The following is an 18983-nucleotide window of genomic DNA, read 5'->3' on the forward strand; positions in this document are numbered from 1 at the left end:
TATTTAAGAAAAACATTTTGTAAAGCTATAGCTGCCATACAAAGTAAATTGAAATCCTTCTGAAAAGGATTCAGTGTTCTACATGTCATTTAGATCATTTGTGATTCATGGGAAGAAGTCAAAATATCAGTGTTAACAGGAGTTTGGAAGAAGTTGGTTCCATCCCTTGTAGGTGACTTTGTGGGGGTTCAAGACTTCAGTGGAAGAAATAACTGCCATAGTGGAAACAGCAGGAGAACTAGAGCTAGAAGTGCACCCTGATGATGAGACTGAATTGCTGCAACCTCATGATAAACCTGTAATGGATGGGAAGTTACTTCTTATGAATGAGCAGAGAGTCATTTTTTTAGGTGGAATCTACTTGTGAAGATGCTGTGAAAATTGTTGAAACAGCAGCAAAGGATTTAGAATATTATATAAACATATTTAATAGTGCAGTGACAAGGTTTGAGAGAATTGACTCTAATTTTGAAAGGAGTTCTACTTTGGGTAAAATGCTATCAAGTAGCATTGCATGCAACAGACAATTGCATGCAAATTGATTTGTTCATGAAAGGAAGAATTAATCAGTGTGGTAAACATCATTCTTATTTTAAGACATTGCCACAGCCACCCCAACCTTCAGCAACCACCAGCCTGATCAATGAGCAACTATCAGTATTGAGGCAAGACCCTCCATCCGCAAAAGATGACTTGCTGAAGGCTCAGGTGATGGTTAGCATTTTTTAGCAAAAGAGTGTTTTTAAATTAAGATACATACATTATTTTAGACATATACTGTTGCACACTTAATAGACTACAGTATAGGATGAACATAACTTTTATATACATTTGGAAAACCAAATAATTCATGTGAATTGCTTATTGCGATGGTCTAGAACCAAATCTGCAATATCTCTGAGGTATTTCTGTGGTGTCTCCAAAAGCAGATAACTAAGGTGGAGTTTGGTGTGTACGAAAACTGTTAGGTAGCCAACACCTGTTGAAGAGACTGGGAAGAGATAGGGCTGGATAGGTGGAGAAGTTGAACTGTGAGGCAGACCTGACAAAGCTTCGGCCACCCCCTGGGAGTTCCAGGGCATATACAGCCTGTCTGTTGTCCCACAGTGGGCCAAAACAGCTGCTTCCTTTCTATCCACTGTCACTGCGTGTAAGCTGTCAGAGAAGAGCCACAGGAGCGAATGACTGTCTGCTGGTGGCACTGCCAGCAGCTGGGGCAGCAAGACTTCCCTTATAGTGGATCTCAGTGGCACATCCCTGTGTCCAACACAGTCCACCCCTTGTCCCTTGGATGTGACTCTTCGTACAGTTTGGCGGGGGGGGGGGGGGCTCCTGGTTCCAGAGGCCTCTCTTCCTGGGGGAGACTCAGAGGAGAATTAGTGATAACTGTTGCAGGCAAGAACCATGTGGATGTTAAAATTAGTGGGTAAAAGTACCATAAGAAGAGTATTTGCATCCTCTCATTACTTATGGTGGAAAAAATAGTCACTCACAAGTGGAGAAGCCTGGCAGGCACCACCTTACTGAGTGTTTCAAGTTTATTGGAAGTAAAGACCTGTCAGTGTGGTTAGCCCTCCTGCGCTGCTCTGAGAATAACAGCATCACCCCCTGGAGTCCTGCCAGGTATGCGTCACTTCAGTCCCATCCTGGGAGCATCAGACAAGCCCAGGTGTAGCAGTCTGCACAGACCGAGCAGAGCCCTTCCAGAGTGCCATGGTTAAAGAGTTCGCCAAAAGACCAAGGAGGCGCACAGACTGGGGGGACCAAGGGGACCTGACAGCTAGTGCGGAGTGGCTTCTCAGGATCCCGGGTCAGCAAAAGGACAGGAGAGAGAAAACTGGCAACATTTGTGCAGGGTTTGTACTTTAGTTAATAGTATTGTATCAATGAAAATTAGGGTTTTGACCACTGAAAAATGTCATACAGTTTTAAATAGATTAAAATAAAGAAATGTAAAAGAGAGGAGAGGGCATTATATGACAAACTGCAGCCACCCTGCCATAACTGGTCTTAGTCCTCCCTCACCCTCATCCTCTCCCTTCCTGTTTTAGACCCTCCCCCAAACCTCCTCTGCTGGCCTCAGTGACTGCCCTGAAGGTAGGACCCTGGTCTGGTCCCCAAGAGGCCTGAGGCCTGGCCTGGTCATCGTGCCCTGCTCAGCCGGAGTTGGGAGGGAGGAGTAAGAGGCTCCCGGTGGGTCCCAGGGTTCCCACATCCCTCCTTGCCTGCTGACCCTGGGCTCAGAGATCCCAAGTGCTCAGGCGGTGATCATAGCTTTAAGTTCACTATGACCCTTGCTGCCTCCTTTGGCAAAGTGTGCCCCCTCTTAGACCAGTAGTGCCAAGAGATGTGAGCAGGGGAAGCACAACATCCCTCGGCAGATCATTGGGAGAGATCGTAAGGGCAGCCACTCCTGCTTCCACCCCTTCTGTCCCGGGCTTGCGTGTCCTTCCTTTTGTGGACGTGGCACAATATCAAGGTCTTTGCACTGTGTGTACTGTGAACTGAAAGACAGTGTCCATCCTCCTGGGGCACACCTGTCAGCTGGTGATCCACTTGTACCTTGGGTCATCCCAGTGCTCCGTCAGGCTGGCAGCTTCTGGAGGTGATGAATGTGACTCAGAGAGGACCCCGTGGTCATGGGCCCACTCCCACACCTCTGCTGGGAAGGGGAATCTTCTGGTCTGGTGGTGTGCTCTGTGGCATCCCATGCCAGTGGTTCAGATACCCTACAAGCCTCTGAGTGAGGCTGCCTGAGGACCTACAGGCAGGAAAGCAGACCCAAACCCAGAGTAAGCGTCTATTCCTGTGTAAACAGGCAACGGTGGTCAACTGGCTGGTCTCCTTGGGAATGATGCTGAGCAGGTAGCTTGGCATTGGTGTCTCCCACTGGAAGGCTTCATATCCAGCCATGACATAGCTGAATCAGCCTTGATAAGTCAGAGCCCATGCTACTGAGCTCCCGCACTGGGTGGCCAACAGCCAAGACTGGCAGTGTCACCTTTCCTATGTAGTTGTTTAATTCCTCTTCGTGGTGGGCATTCTCCAGTGGACACTGACGTGATGGCAGTCTACATACACCCTTACCAGTCATGCATCTGCATGCCTCTATCCACACCTGTTTCCCATACCCAGTTTCTCAGGCCCCTGACTAGCCAGGCAGATGGTTCAGCACTGCCCTGTTCACTCGGGATTCTAACCCTGATCGGCTTCTCTTAGACCAGGTGAATGACCAGGCACATTCCCCATTTCAGAGCATTGCCTTCCCCATGTTCTTTAGAGCCAGCCCACCCATAAACCAAGCTCATTCACAGGGAACCACCATCCAGCAGTAGGTGTTAACTGGGGTGGGGCACCAGCGCAGCAGCGGGGGTGACTTTTGGGTCTGGGCCACTTGCTTTTGCATGGCCTGTGCTCTCTGGTGCTAGTACCTGATCCCAGCTGTGTGTCTGCCACTGGCCTGCCCAACCCCTAGACCTTGATGGGCTGGGCAGGTCAGCTTGTGGCGGATACTTCTACTTGCTGTCTTGTGGCCAGGTATTCTCTACCAGGGCCCAGTAAGCACACCAGAATTATTTGTTTTAAAGGCATATACTTCTGCCTTGGCCAGTTTGTTCAGTGGTTAGATCATCGGCCCATGGACCAATGAGTCCCGGGTTCAATTCCAATCAAGGGCATGTACCTCAGTTGTGGTTCATCGCTGGCCCTGGTCGGGTCATGCAGTCAATGTGTCTCTCTCACATCGATGTTTACCCCCACACCCCCCATCTGATGATAAACAGAAAAATAGCCTGTGATGAAGATTAAAATAAATAAATAAAGGCATGTACTTCTCTGCTAGAGGGCATGGACTTGCTCCAGAAACCCCAGGGACCTGCATTGAGGTCATCTCTCTGGCATTTGCCGTAAGCTCTTTGTGGCGTCTTGTCCTACCTTCCCCACCATCGGCCACAGTGGCTCTGGCATTTCAGCTTCACTTAGCCTGGCCCATTAGTACTTTCTTCATGCTTCTAGAAGCCATCCCAGTAGCAAGACCACACCATCTCCTAGGGCACTTGCCAGCATGTTAAATCTTACTGTTCACAAGAACTCCCGAATCAGTGAACTCCTCTGTCCAGCTTGGTGTTTGCCCCCTGTCTTCCCCCAGCTCCACCAGCACTTTCTGGCTGTGTCATGCAACTCTTCAGGGGGAGGAGGTGAGTTACAGGCCTGAGAGCCAAGAGGAAATGGGCAGGGTTTATAGGAAGTGATAGTGTCTTATAGAGAGAGATTTCTGCATTGTCTTCAAGCAAGGGGGCAACACTTGTTCTTAATGGGTATGAATGGGCCATTTTTTCAAGGTCGGAGAAGTTGAGTTCAGAGTTTGGGGGCATCCACCCGGAAGTCCCCATATCAAGTTGATCCTCCCTCTTCCCACTTCACACAGCCAAACAGACCTTTTGTATGTGGGTGATTAGCCTCGTCTCAAGCTCAGCCACTCTTGACTACTAAGTCCTGGGTCTGGGTGTGGGTCACCACTCTGCCATCTTGCTACCCAGAAACCCCTCTGCTTGTGTCAGTGACTGCCCAAATGATACAGTTACTATCCCATCACCTATGAGAATTTTAGCACTTGGGCCGCCACCTGTATGGGATGCTGTGGGTGCTTCATCTAGTCCAAGAAGGTCTTCATTGCCAGCCAGCTAGGGAGCAATGAATCCTTTTCATCACTGTTTCCACTCCCACTTGTCACAAGGTAGTTTCTGTAGAAGCAGAGTTTAGGTGATTATGGCAGGACATGGATTAGGTGTCAACCTCTGTAGCAGGCAGAGAGGAAGCAGGATTGGGTAGAGGGCGAAGGTGAGCTGTGGTGCAGCTCTGATGAAGCCTTAGCTGAGCCCACGGAGGCTCTGGGGCGGATGTGGCCATCACAGTTGTCCCAGGTGCCCTCACTGCACCCAGCCATTGGTTGCAGCAGCCCCAAGAAGGGCTGTCCATGAGAGAGGCTGCTGGGGAGCTCTCACCAGGAGTTGCCTGCTGACAGTACTCCTGGCAGCTGTGTAGCAAGTATTTCCTGGGCCAGCAGCTCTGGGTAGCTATCTGTGCTCACCCCAAAGTCTCCATTTTTAATAGGATGTGTCTAGATTGTCTGTCTTGTCATTTTCCCTGCTCTGCACCCCCTAACAGTTACTGAAGCTGGTGTTAGAGTCATTATCAAGAAAACTACTTTAAGTTATTACTGTAAAATAGGTTGTTTCCTGACAGTTACTACCTGTTCTGAAAGAATCATTATCATCAGTAAAATCATTTTATGCTCAGAGGAGACTGAAATAACGGGGCTTCTGTCCTCTCACTGTATGATGATCTAAGTAGATATGTGGTGGTGATGCAGTTAACAGGAAGGGCAGCTCTGGGAAAAGTATTAAACAAACTTGACATTTAAACACGTTTTAGGCAAAGGCAGTTTGGAAGTGGGGCCCTTGGGCCAAATTCTGCTAAGGGGTGGAGGGCTTAGAGTCCACTGTGCTCAGAAAGATCCATAAATAGCTTGAAGATATTACAGAATGAAAGCCTACTTTTCACTTATTCATCTTTGACTCCTCTGGACAAGTCTTGAAAAATCATTACTTTCTGCTTCTCCTTGTGACCTCCCAGTGCTACCTGAGCAGCAGTTCTCAACCCCATCCTTCATCCCTAGAGTGCCTGTGGCAATGTCTAGAGACTTGGTGTCACAACAGAGGAAATGCTACAACTCACAGAAAGCCCTCCCCATAAAGTGTCTTGATCCGGCCAGAGTATCTTCAGTACCCAGGTTGAGAAACCCTGCTCTAAGGCCAGAGCAAAGAGCCTCAGCATTGCACAATGTAAATTCTGCAGGTTTTGGTTACGGTATCTAGCTAAAACCTCTATACAAAACATGAGTCAACATTGTTGAGGTGACTTGCGTTGTGACGACTTATTAAAAGTGACTGATACGGTTCCTTTCATGAGCTCTTCAGTGTATGTGAGCTTCAGGAGCCTAAGGCAAGCCGAGAACAAGTTTGGTTTTCCCCACATGTTATGTGCAGAACTCTGCAGGAGGACAAGCTGAAGGGGTCATATCAGGAGAAAAAGAACATGCATGTCAAACAAGCTGGGAAAGCTATCCTTTTCTTCTAGAGTCTGCTGCAGGGAGAGAGATCTTGGAGCCCAGCTGTGTCACAAGCTATGTAAATTAGCCTTGGAGTAGAATCTTCCACAGCTGAGTCCTCCTTGTGCCCAGTGAACACTCATGGGGTGTCCACTTTGAGCCAGACACTGCAAAGTCACTGTCCTGTCTCAAGGACCACCCGTGAGCCTTTATACTCAGGAAACTGTTAGGTGCTGTGATTGACAGCTGAAGGAGCCTCAGTTGAGGGAAGCACAAAGCTGACAAACACAGACTCCCATTTGTAAAGCTGGCAGCTCTGGGTCCTGAGATTCTTACCCTCAGCTTACTGTGGGGAGCTGCCCTCTGGGGAGTTTAGACACCGGTCCCAGGGAGTAAGTGGCAGAGCCACTGCCAAGCTGTGCCTCCTTGAGATTCACAGCTTCCTGTCCTCCCACGAAGCCAGTCAGGTTTCCTCACCATACTTGCTAATGCGGTCTCTTGGCTGAACTTCTCTTCCGCATTTATCATTCGTCCGCATAGTTACACTATAACGTTTTTAAAACAGTTGGACAATCTTGATCACATTGGATAGTTTTAAAACTACTGGAAATTGAGTATATGAGATCATATCCATTCAACTTGAATGTATTTAATTCTATTCTTACCAAGGGAATTTTTCCTTATGGTTTTACTTGATAAGTGTATTTAAAACCAATACACTGCCTATACTTGGGTGAGAAAGCATTAGCCACCTTGAGTTAGTCCCACCATTCAGTCCTTTAGGTAAATTCAGAAATGTCCTGCACATCCAGCCATCTGGGCTGTAGAACACTAAGTAGGGAAAGAATCTCCAGTGACAGCTGGTGCAGAGTTAGCTGGGTTCTGAAAGGAAGAAGGGTGGGCAGCCAGGACTGCTCGCTGACTAGAGGAGAGGGTGGTTCTGATTGGCTGTTGGCGCCAGCTGGCTGGCATCAGGCCTGAGAAAATCAAGAAAAGGGAATGAAAGACCAGGAGACAAGAGAACAGTGATAGGGCTCTACATTGACCTCCAGATAGCAAAAAACAAAACAAAACAAAAACATTCAAAGAAGTTGCCAGGGAGAGCAAAGGGGCCCTATAGAGGCACTGGAGAAGAAATACAGAAAGGGTTCTCGCTCTTCATCACTGCCCACTCCTGGTGGGCACTCGGGGCCTGGTGAAGTCGTTTGTGTTTGCTACCCAAACTGAGACGCTGCAGTTCAAGATTGTCTTGAGAACATACTTCACACATAATCAAGTGATTTAATTGTGGTGTTGTCTTTATTGTATGTTGAGAGTAAAAGAAATGTAAACAAGGAAGTGAAAAATCTCTGTCACCATAGAGCACCTCCCACTAAGTCATTTCATCAGGAGCTCCTCTCACCCTTTCTCACTGTGTTGGATGTGCCTTTAGAAGAACTGTCTTAACAGCTAACAGTAAGGTTAAGTCAGATTTTCAAATCCATTGTTTATTTCAAACCTTTTCACTGAGAAGAGGCTGTTCTGTTTAGGGGTTTTGTAGAACATCTCCAAACTCTAAACACTCATGATTTTGTCCAAGACTTACTCAAATAACAGCCTCCACTTGGGGACTAAAGTGAGTCTAAGTGAAGACCCTATTCTACATCCTGTTTTCCATCTCTGCCTATGTTGAAACAGGGTGGTGAATCAGCTAGACACTTGCTTTGCCAACTCTAAGCTGTACATTTTATATGCCATTGGCCATCTGGATGCATTTACCAGAAGTGCACAGGTACTGTCAACTCAGAGAGATGCTTAATACTTTAAGGCCTTTTCATAGCAATGATGTTCACTTTTGGAAAAGAAAGTTGCATACCAAAAGTGCGTTTACCTGAGCCCAGAAGCTTCTTTATGACCACCAGAATCTTCAGGAAGGTTAACCAAGCAGGATAAGAAATTACTACATTAGAATAGTGCAGAGTTTCTTTGTCAGATATATATTCTTCCCTTTACTCCTTATTTCAGCATCTGTGAGCATGTCATTAGGATGATATAAAATCCACGTACAGTGTGTTGAGACCTTAAAAGTTCTGTAGAATCCAGGACAAAGTTAAAATCAATTTCATATATATTTATGTGTGTATTTGTTTTTATACATACAAATTTTATTTATTTATTTTACAAAAAACAAGTGTTAACTTCTTCCATTGAGTCATGTGAAATAACTGTAGGCAGACTACAGTAGTGGTGATTTGGGATACCGTTAGGTCCTGGATAGTTGCCTCCCAAGTTATACTCCAGCAGGACATCTACCACCCTGAGCACATGTCTCTGTAATCCTACATTGTGTAGTAGTTCTGTGGCTGGCTCACATCCCTAAAACTGCAAATTTCCTAGCTTTCTGTATGCCTCATTTTCCCAGGTAACTATTTTACGTATTAAATGAGTTCACACATTGGGAGGAGAAGGCAGGTGGAGAGGGGCCAGTGAGTTCAGACTAACAAATGATTTCTGATTTAGATGTCTTGGTTAAGTCTATTTGATCCTGTAGTATACCGTAAAATAAGCCTTTTACGTTCTTTTTCTTTTTAACTCACAGCTGGGATGTTATTTCCCATCCTGCGCCTTGCCAGGTTTATTCTCAGTGCATAGGGTCCAGAAAGGTACACTTTGGGTGCAACCCTGGAGGGTATGCAGGGAGTTCTTGCCAAAGCTGGCACATTCAAATGCTCATCCTCAATTTGAATTGTTAAGGGATAAATTTTTAGGTTAGGTCGTCTGCCTGCCTTCCCCTCACATTTCATATCAGTATCAACCTTCTTCCTTTCAGGCAAATGAAATGTTGCTCAGTGGCCGGAAGCTGACAGCACAGGAGGCATGCGGCAAAGGCCTGGTCTCCCAGGTGTTCTGGCCCGGGACCTTCACCCAAGAAGTCATGGTTCGAATTAAGGAGCTTGCCTCGTGTAATCCAGTTGTATGTCAAATTCATTCTCTTCTATGTGTGACTTTTTTACCATGATCTTTTCCTCCAGAGAACTCACACTTTTCAGTGTTTCCTGAGTCTTCCACATTTGCTCCCCACACAGCCGCTTCATGGGGTTACTAATGGGAGCCTGCTGGGTGTCACTGCTTCAGAGCTGCTCACCCTGCCCTCCCTTTGCAAGTGCCTCAGAGTTAAAGGAAAGCATTTCGGTCTCAGATTTAATGACTCAGAAATGCCCTGTAACCCTGGGCCAGTGTGGCTCAGTGGTCGTCCCATACCCTGGGAAGTTTCGGGTTCAATTTCCGGTCAGGGTGCATACGGGAGGCGATCCATGTTTTCTCCTTCTCTCTCTTCCTCCCTCCCCTTTCCCCACTCTAAGATCAATAAGCATGTCCACAGGTGAGGATGTTTTTTAAAAAGTGCCCTATGAAAGTCGAGGAAAGACAACATTTATATAGTTCTTCACTGTTTTCAAAGCCCTTTTATATACAGTTGGCCCTCATTTATCGCGGTTAATCAGTTCCAGACTCTACCACGATAATTGAATTTCCGCGAAGTAGGGTTCTTTATTGACACACAGTGGCCACTTCTGCTTCGACTCCCGCGGCCTCCCTCTGTCGCGGCTTGTTCAGATCAGTCTAGTACTGGGGAGACGTGACAGAGGGGACCCGCGAAAGTCGAAGCGCCAAGTGGCAAGGGACGACTGTAATCACCCACCCCACACACACACAGTGGACCTGAGTTTTGTTTAGTAAATGTGCTGGATAATATTTAATCTACTCACAAAGTTGCACTCACTAAATTATAAGGCGAAATGTTATTCGATATTAACTGATTAACTTCCCTCTAAGCAGCAATTTTCAATCAGCCTGCCGTAAGAATTTTTAAACCATGCAATAGCTGACAATTTAGTCAGCAGCCTTGACCTCTCTTTTCCCTCAAAATAAAAAATGACAACAGCCAACACAACAATAGCCATCGGTGTGAATGAATCAAAATTAAACCTTTTTTTTTGTCAGATCAGCAAAAAATATGTTTGTGCCACAAAATTTTAATAATGATTAGTTTATGTATGCCATGAGATGAAAAAGGTTGAAAATTGCTGCTCTGAACTATTCCAAATACATGAACAACCCTCATTATTAAAATCAAGTTTCGGTTGGAAAATCCCCTCAGCCGGCCTTCTCAGTTTTCCAGAGTCAAGGTGTGTGCAGTGCGGGCCCACACTGGCCGAGCAGCATGGCTGAGGCTGGTCTTGATGTTGGCAAAGGGCCAGGGTGCAGACAGCACAGCTCTCTTTCTAAATAGCTTCACACCATTTTGACATTGAGAATTTGTCTGATATCTGGTGTGAAATATACTTTATACATATGTTAGGTCATGTATACTATGAAAAATGTCTGGTAGTTTTTTTTGATAGGTCATTACTGAAGTTTGATAATTACCTTCGTAAACTTGGGGGTGAAGTAGAGCCAGTGCTTAGACACACACCCTGCGGACTAACTGCATGTTGTCTGGCCCAGGTGCTCGAGGAATCCAAAGCCCTTGTGCGCTGTAACATGAAGGTGGAGTTGGAGCAGGCCAATGAGAGGGAGTGTGAAGTGCTGAAGAAAATCTGGGGCTCCGCCCAAGGGATGGACTCCATGTTGAAGTACTTGCAGAAGAAAATCGATGAGTTTTGATTGGCAGGCTGCCTGCTGACAACACTGGAATTGTACAGCAGGACATCTGTGGCTCCAGGGTGCCCTAATCCATCCTCACAGCCTGAAACAAGTTCACTCTTAGCTTACGCTTGGAAGCAGGACTTGAAACATCCAAGCTATTTATTATCAAGGAGTTTTTCTAAGTACTGTAACTTTAAAATAAATAACTACAAAGCTCCTTTGTCCAAACATCATTACTTTATACTTAATATACACACAAGTACGGAAGTATAATGGTGAGCTCTAGACCGCTCTTTGAAGCTCTAATTCTTGTTATCTTTGGCTTGTACTGTATAAAAAAGAATGTGTGTTTTGCTGGTTTGGGGTGGCAGAAAAGTCTGAAATAATGTTTGTTTTCTTTATTTTTTTCTTTCTAAAACAGACTCTAAAGAGGCATTAGTGGCCTTACCTCCCCTGCCCCAAGTAGAGATAAAAGATCTGAGCTGTGTTTTTGCCTCCAAGAAGGTATAGATAGCTTAGATGAAAAGTCCAAAAGTAACAATTATCTTTTAGGGTATTTCTGATGAAAAACCCACTGATGAACATGCCCCCAAACTAAAGTATGCTTTGGATTTGTGCTGAAAAAAATCAATAGCTTTTTTCTTCTTCTTTAATATGTCCAGTTCTCACCCAGTTAACATGAAGAAACCACTGTCTCTAGAAGAAGGCTTGTTTTGCAGTACTAGCGAATCACTGAATAGCTTAAGTATGATGTCTAAGTTATAAGTTAGTCTTAGTGGGATTTAAATAGTGTCTCTGAATGACCCTTTTGAAAAATAACTACAATGCTTCTTGTTGCTGGGTGAGAAATACTACTTTATATACAATTTTGGTTTTCTATTTGCAGATATGATTGATATATTACACCAAAAAAAAAGTATTTTTATGTTTATAAAGTATTTTTTAGGTTCACTTAGAATATATTTTATTTAATAAGTTAAAATTCTTTTGGCACACTATTAAATGCAGAAATCCTTTTTAAAAAAAAAACTACCTTATATTCGACATTTAATGTTCTTGGTCTCTGCTTTCATGTCTACACAACACACTGAGTACAGTGTGGTACCCAAGAGTGCCCTGCGCAGACAGACATCCACACTCCTTTCAGGAGTGGGGCTGATCCTGATCACAGATGCCTATTCTTAGCTAGGCTTCTGAGCTTGCAATCATATTGAATGTATGAAGAGGGAGATAAAATCAAAACCTTATTTTTGTACAGTTTTAAAGTTTATACTAGAACCGACGGCCTCCTGGCTGCGGGGAGAGCTGTACAGTGTGTAAATCTGCCTTTACCTTGGATTGGTTGGTGCAGTATTTTTGCATCTGTGGGACCTACTTTTTCGTTCAGTAGTTTGAAATATATATAAACTGTACAATCTGTAAAGTTTTTATAGAATAAATATTCAGCTGTGAAACTGGTTAAATAAAACTAATATTTCTTAACACATGTGAAATGTTTCTTTGATAATTCTTCATTTCTGAAGTTTCTCATGGAATGTGTAATCTTTTTTGTGAAATATCCGTATGAGAACAAGACGTTTGTACACTATAAAGATAACGAACCACTGTGTAACCACACCCAGGGAGGAACTAGACAACCAGTGTCCTCTCAGGTCACATCCACCTTGCTCCTCCTCAGGTTACCGCTTTCGTTTTCTGAATTTTGTGTCACTCATCCTGATGTTTTTTTTATAAAGAGGCAGATTTCTAATATATATTATCTAGTTCTGCCTATTTTTAATTGTATCATATCCCGTATAAGCTGTGACTTAAATCTTTGAATTAGTATTAAGATAATTTAAGAGGTTCATTTTATCTGTGTATGGAGAGTTGTAACTTATTACGCCTCTTCTACCCAAACCTACAACATAGATATTTTCATTCCTGTTTTATAGAGAAAGAACCTGAGGTATGAAACACTTGCCCCAGGGTCGTGTGGGTAACTGGTCAGAGGTAGGACCAGCCTTTCAACCCAGTTCAATATGGCAAAACCTCTATTCTGGAAACTGCCCTGTAATGTCTGTGTTTCAGGATTTGCAAGTAGGGAACTAAGTCAGTATGTTCGTGCTCAGTCTTGGTGAGAGTGACAGAATATGCAGCCTTTTATGTTGGTAGAAGTTAGTTGAACTTTAGAAGAGAATTTGTTAGTTACTGTCAAAATAAGTATTAAAAACCTAGACCTAGTAACTCCCTATTTGTAAGGATTCATCTTAATGAAGCAATTCTTGCCAGAAATTAGAATAAAAATACATATCAATTAAATTCATCTCAGGATTGTTCCTAATAGTGGAAAGTTAGGAACAGCGTACTTGGTCCTAAATAGGGTTTGTGTTAAATAATTATACCACAACCACAGAGCTGTGGAAAAGAAATGAAATACTTCTAAATTCTTAGGTGAGACATGTCAAAAACACCCATTATATGCTTTTAAAAGGATATGCACACAAAAAACATACTGTCCTGTTTATCAAGTCCTTTCCCCTAGTACCTCCCAGCCCCTGGGGTGAAACACTGCTCAGGCCCTCGAAATAGAGAAAACCCTGCCTGCTCAGGGCTTTGACCAGGGCCATCCCTTTCTTGGCCTTGATTCCTCAGCTGTGATGATAGTAACTGGCTGGCACTTAAACCTAGGTAAGTGCCAGTGCTATTCTAACCATTGCTAGCTCATGTGATTTTTTTTTTTTTAGGATATTGATGTAACATTTCTTAATTACATATAATCACTTTATAAAATGAGAGCTGTCAAAGAAATCTTTTGGTAGCTTAGTTTCTGACATCCCTAGCAAGAAAACTAAAGAAATCAAAAGAACCCAAACTTTCAGATCTTTGAGGGAAGTCCATGCCCACGATGTAAATGAAGAGAAGTGCAGGGAGAGCGCCTGGCTCGGCCGCTCACACGGCTCCTCGGCCCCTGTTACTTGGTCAATAAGGGTCCACTTAGTCCAGGTAAAGCAGGAGCCCATAGGGTCAGGGGCCAGCCTTCTTGACCAGCTCCCCTGTGGCCACATCACAGGCTCCAACCCTCCCATATGACCTCTTCACTTAACACTAGTGTGAACAAATGTCACACCACTAGGAGCAGGGAAATGTATATATTGCGGTTGAATTGGTACCTACCAAATGGTGACATGAAAGGCCCAGCCCGGGACGTGGCTCTGTGGGCCCTGTTTGTCACAGCCCTCAGGAAGCTAAGTCTCATCTGCTTACCCCAAATTCCAGGCCAACCAGCCCATCTGGTGGCCTCTTCACTGACCTTTCTATCTTATAACCAGTATCCCCCAGCCCATGCCCTCCTGTCCTAAAGTGCACTCCGATGGCCTCCAGATCATGACGGGGAGCCCTGCCTCCACAAGAAGGCAGAGACTCCAGGCAGGTGGCAACAGTCCTCGGAGGAAGCTTAGGCCCTGTGTAAATCCCAGAACGAGTGTGGGAGGTAGGATCTGCGACATTGCACATCCCTGCTTACAGGTGAAGAAACGGGTCCAGGGAGGGCAGGTGACCTCAGCTACAGCCTTGGAAGTGGTCTGGCGTTCAGCAGTAGCTACTACTCTTCACACTCCACTGCTCTGTGTGCCTGCCTTCCTCAACAACTTGACTTTACTTGCCAAAATCAGATTGAGGCAGAACCTGACTATGGGAAGTGTAGAGCAATGGTTGTCAAACGTTGCACATTAGGGTCACCTGGATTGCTTAAAAACCCTCATGCTGCACACGAAACCAATTAAATCACAACCTCTGCACTGAGATCCAAGTATCTAGGGTATTTGACCAGGGCTAGAAGCCTGACTTGTCTGCCTGGCACTGGGGGTGGGCAAGAGGGTGGCCTGGAAAACCCAGTCTGTTCTGATCTGGCCAGAGGTTCTGTCGCGGAAGTGGGACAGTTGGGCAAAGTGGGTGGTTTGAGCTACTTGGCAGCTCAGGATTTAGTACTTTTTTTCAAGTGGAGGCTGAATTTATCAGAATTTTGACAATCTACAAACTATTTCTGCATCTGTAGGAGCTGAACCAGTCCACGAAGCTCTTAATAGTAACATTTAGAAATAAACACCCTCACTGCTTGGTCACAGGGGAAGGGCTCACTATATTCCGGGAACTCCTTCCTGGCCAATGGGTGACATTCCGACAGTGTCTCTGAAGACACAGATAAATATCTGCTTTGGTGAAAATGGCATTGGATAATGTGAACATTGGTTTAGAAGTTACTTTTTTTGGTGTGGTAAAAAAAATTCAGTATTTCAAAACCAACTTTATGATTTTAAAGATATGTCCTTAGGTGAGTAATGAATTAATACACGCATTTGTAAAAGATAAATGATAAAGCCTAATGAGTTTTAACATTAATTCCTATTTTGCTAAATTGTACATTGTATTCTAAAACTTGGAGATATAAATATAATCTATATGGAACATTCTGGGGAAAAAACAACTAGACACCAGATCTACAAGGAAATGGTACACTTAAACAGCACTATCATCCATGTAGACCTAACACACACCCAACAGCAGAATGCTTACGCTTCTCAAGTGCACATGAACATTTCCCAATATTGACCATATTTTAGGCAATAAAACAAGTCTCAGTGACTTAAAAGATTTAAATCATACAAAATATGTCCTTCAACTGCAAGAAATTTAGAAAGTTAAATAATATGTGGAAATGAAACACATTTTTGAACAGTAAAAAAGATACCTTTACAAGAGAAATTAGTAAACAAAGATGAATGAAGATTTAAAAAACAAGCAAACAATAAATTATATAAGAGAACACCTATTTTTAAAAAGTAGAAAATAGCCTGGCCGGTGTGGCTCAGTGGTTGAGCGTCAACCCATGCACGAAGAAGTCGCCGGTTCGATTCCCGGTTAGGGCACATGCCCAAGTTGTGGGCTCAATCCCCAGTGGGGGCATACAGGAGGCGGCCAATCGATACTCTTTCATCAATGATTCTCTCTCTCCCTCTCCCTTCCTCTCTCTCACTAAAAATCAATAAAGAAAAAAAAGTAGAAAATAGCCCTAGCTGGTTTGGCTCAGCTGTTAGAGCGCCAGCCCGCTGACCAAAGAGTCTCGGGTTTGATGCTCAGTCAAGGGCACGTACCTCAGGTGCAGATTCGATCCCCAGCCTTGGTCGGGATTGGAGTGGTGCAGGAGGCCACCATTCGATGTGTCTCTCACATTGATCTCTCTCTCTCCCCTTCTCCCACACTATCTAAAAATCAATGGAAAAATATCCTCGGGTGAGGATTTAAAAAGTAAAAAGTACAAAATAAATAAATACCCACTTAATACGTACTAGCCTACCATCTTAAGAAGTTAGAAAAAGGAGAGCAAACTAAACCCACAGCAAACAGAAGGAAGGAAATAGAGATTAGAGGAGAAATAAGTGAAATGGAGACTGTAAACAGGGAAAATCAAGGAAATCAAAAGTTAGTTCTTTGAAAAGATAAACTAGACTGACCAAGGAAAAAAGGATACTCAAATTACTAAAATCTGAGTGAAAGGCAAGAGTACCACCAACCTTAGAGAAACAAAAAGAATTATAAGAGAATATTACGAGCAATTGTATGCCAACAAATTGGATAAACTACATGAAATGAACTAGTTCCTTGAAAGACACAAGCTGCTGAAACTGACTCATGAAGGAATAGAAAACCTGAATACACCAAGTGAAGAGATTGAGTCAGTAATCAAGAAACTTGCCACAAGAAATCTCAGGACCAGATGGCTTCACTCATGAGTTCTATCAAATGCTTAAAAAGAAATCAATACCAATCCTTCACAAATGCTCCCACAAAAGACAAGTCAAAAGAACATTTTTAGCCTATACTACCAGTATTACCCTATTACAAAAACCACACAAAGACATCTCAAGAAAAGAAAACCCAGTCAATACCCCTTATTAATATAGATGCAGAAATCCTCAACAAAATAATCTGGCACCTTCTAAAAATTATACGCCACAACCAAGTGGGATTTATCCCCAAAGTGAAAGTTTGATTCAACATACAAAAATCAATCTAATATACCATATTGATAAAGGACAAAACCAATGATTATCTCAATAAATACCAAAAAGAAAAGCATTTTAAAAACCCAACATCCACACACTTAACAAAGTAGGATCAGAAAGAAATTTCCTCAACTTGATAAAGAACATCTGTGAAAAACCCACAGCTAACAGCATACTTAGTGATGTTATTGGAAGCTTTCACCCTAATCACAAACTGGACAAAGATGTTTGTTTGCTCTCGCCACTGTATTCAACATTATACTGAGGGTTCTAGCCCAGACAATTAGACAAGAAAATAATAGAAACAATGGAATATTATTCAGGAAAAAAAAATGAAATCATGCCACTTGTGACATGTATGAACCTTGAAGGCATTATGCTAAGTTAAATAAGTTAGGCAAAGAAAGACAAATGATCTCACTTATATGTGGAATTGAAAACAGAACAAAACACCAAGCTCACAGATACAGAGAATAAATTGGTCGTTGCCAGGGGCTGGGGCAGGGGGGTGGGGGTGGCAGCAAAAGGGACAAAATGGGTGAAGGGTGTCAAGAGGTACAAACCCAGTTATGAAATAAGTCACTGGAGATGTAATGTACAGCATAGTGACTATAGCTAAGAACACTATATTGTATATTTGAAGGTTGCTGAGAGAGCAGATCTTAAAAATTCTCATCACAAGAAAAAATTTGTAACTATGTATGGTGATGGATTCTAATTAGATTTATTGTGGTGATCATTTCACAATATATACAAATACAAACAGTCCCTGACTTATAGTTTTTTTATTTTACGATGTCGTGAAAGCAAAATGCATTTAGTAGAACCTGAACTTCGAATCCTGAATTTTGATTATTTCTGGTGATACGTGTATGATACTCTGGTGAGGCTGAGTAGTGTCAGGCGCTGCAGGCCCTGGTCAGCCACAGTCTCCAGGGTACACACCCACACTCCACAGTGACCCCTGAACAACACTGACCCCCATGCAGTAAAAAATCTGCATATAACTTTTTTTTATTCTCAACTGAGGACAGTTTTGCATTCATCTTCAGATAGAGCAGGAGGGAGAGAGGGGGGAAGAGAGAGAGAGAAACATCAACATGAGAGACACATCGAGTGATCACCACCCGCACGACCCCAACTGGGGCTGGGGACAAACTGCAACCGAGGTACGTGCCCTTAGCGGGAACCGAACCTGGGACTCCCTGGTCCGCAGGTCGATGCTCTAACCACTTAGCAAACCGGCCAGGGCTGCATATAACTTTTGACTCCCCCAAAATTTACTAATAACCTACTGTTGACCAGAGAAGCCTTACCAATAACATAGTCAATTAACAGATTGTGTATGTTATATGTATTTTATACTGTATTCTTTTTCTTTTTTTTTATCCTTACCCAAGGACATTTTTTGATATTTTGTTCAGATAGAGTGGGAGGGGGAGGGAGAGAGAGAGAGAGAGAAACATCGACATAAAAGAGACACATCAAGTGGTTGCCACCCACACGACCCAACCAGGGCCGGGGACAAACTGCAACCAAGGTACATGCCCTTAGCGGGAACCAAACCTGGGTCTCTCCAGACCACAGGCCAAAGCTCTAACCACTAAGCCAAACTGGCCAGGGCTATTTTTTTTTTTTATCCTCACCTGAGGACATTTTTTCATTTATCTTCAGATAGAGTGGGAGGGAGAAAGGGAGGAAGAGAGAGAGAGAAACATTGATGTGGGAGAGACACATTGACTGGCTGCCACCCACACAACGCCAACCGGGGCCGGGGACAAACTGCAACCGAGGTACGTGCCCTTAGCGGGAACCGAACCCAAATCTCTCTGCTCCGCGGGCTGCCGCCCTAACCACTGAGCCAAACCATCCTGGGCTACTGTATTCTTTTAATAAAGTAAGCTAGAGAAAAGAGAATCTTAAGAAAATCATAAGGAAGAGAAAATACATTTATAGTACTATACTGTATTTATCGATACTATAAGTTTATGTTGTCTGTTTTAGACTACATGGTTCATCTACAAGTTTTTTCAGATTGTTGATTGAGAAAAACATCTACCTACAAGTGAATCCATGCAGTTCAAAACCATACTGTTCAATGATCAGCTGTAGTACTAAGTGCATTTTTTTTTATCCTCACCTGAGGACATTTTTTATTTTTTATTCAGGTAGAGTGGGAGGGAGAGAGAGGAAGAGAGAGAGAG

At 43.7% G+C, this 18983-nt stretch overlaps 1 protein-coding gene across 9 annotated transcripts in view; it reads left to right on the forward strand.

Annotated features, from left to right (window-relative positions):
* CDYL (chromodomain Y like) overlaps positions 1 to 18983 on the forward strand; it is a 243172-nt gene that overhangs the window by 186581 nt on the left and 37608 nt on the right. For 8 of the 9 annotated variants that reach the window (XM_036257545.1, XM_036257539.1, XM_036257537.1 and 5 more), the window contains 2 exons: positions 8919 to 9062; positions 10595 to 12221. The exons of the other annotated variant lie outside the window; for it this stretch is intronic. In XM_036257545.1, coding sequence (XP_036113438.1) covers positions 8919 to 9062; positions 10595 to 10753 — 303 coding nt within the window. In that variant the 3' untranslated portion in view covers positions 10754 to 12221. Of the gene's footprint in view, positions 1 to 8918; positions 9063 to 10594; positions 12222 to 18983 lie in introns of those variants that run through there. 9 annotated transcript variants of the gene reach the window in all.

This window comes from Molossus molossus, unplaced genomic scaffold (genome assembly GCF_014108415.1).
Source record: "Molossus molossus isolate mMolMol1 unplaced genomic scaffold, mMolMol1.p scaffold_m16_p_12, whole genome shotgun sequence".
Taxonomy (NCBI): domain Eukaryota; kingdom Metazoa; phylum Chordata; class Mammalia; order Chiroptera; family Molossidae; genus Molossus; species Molossus molossus.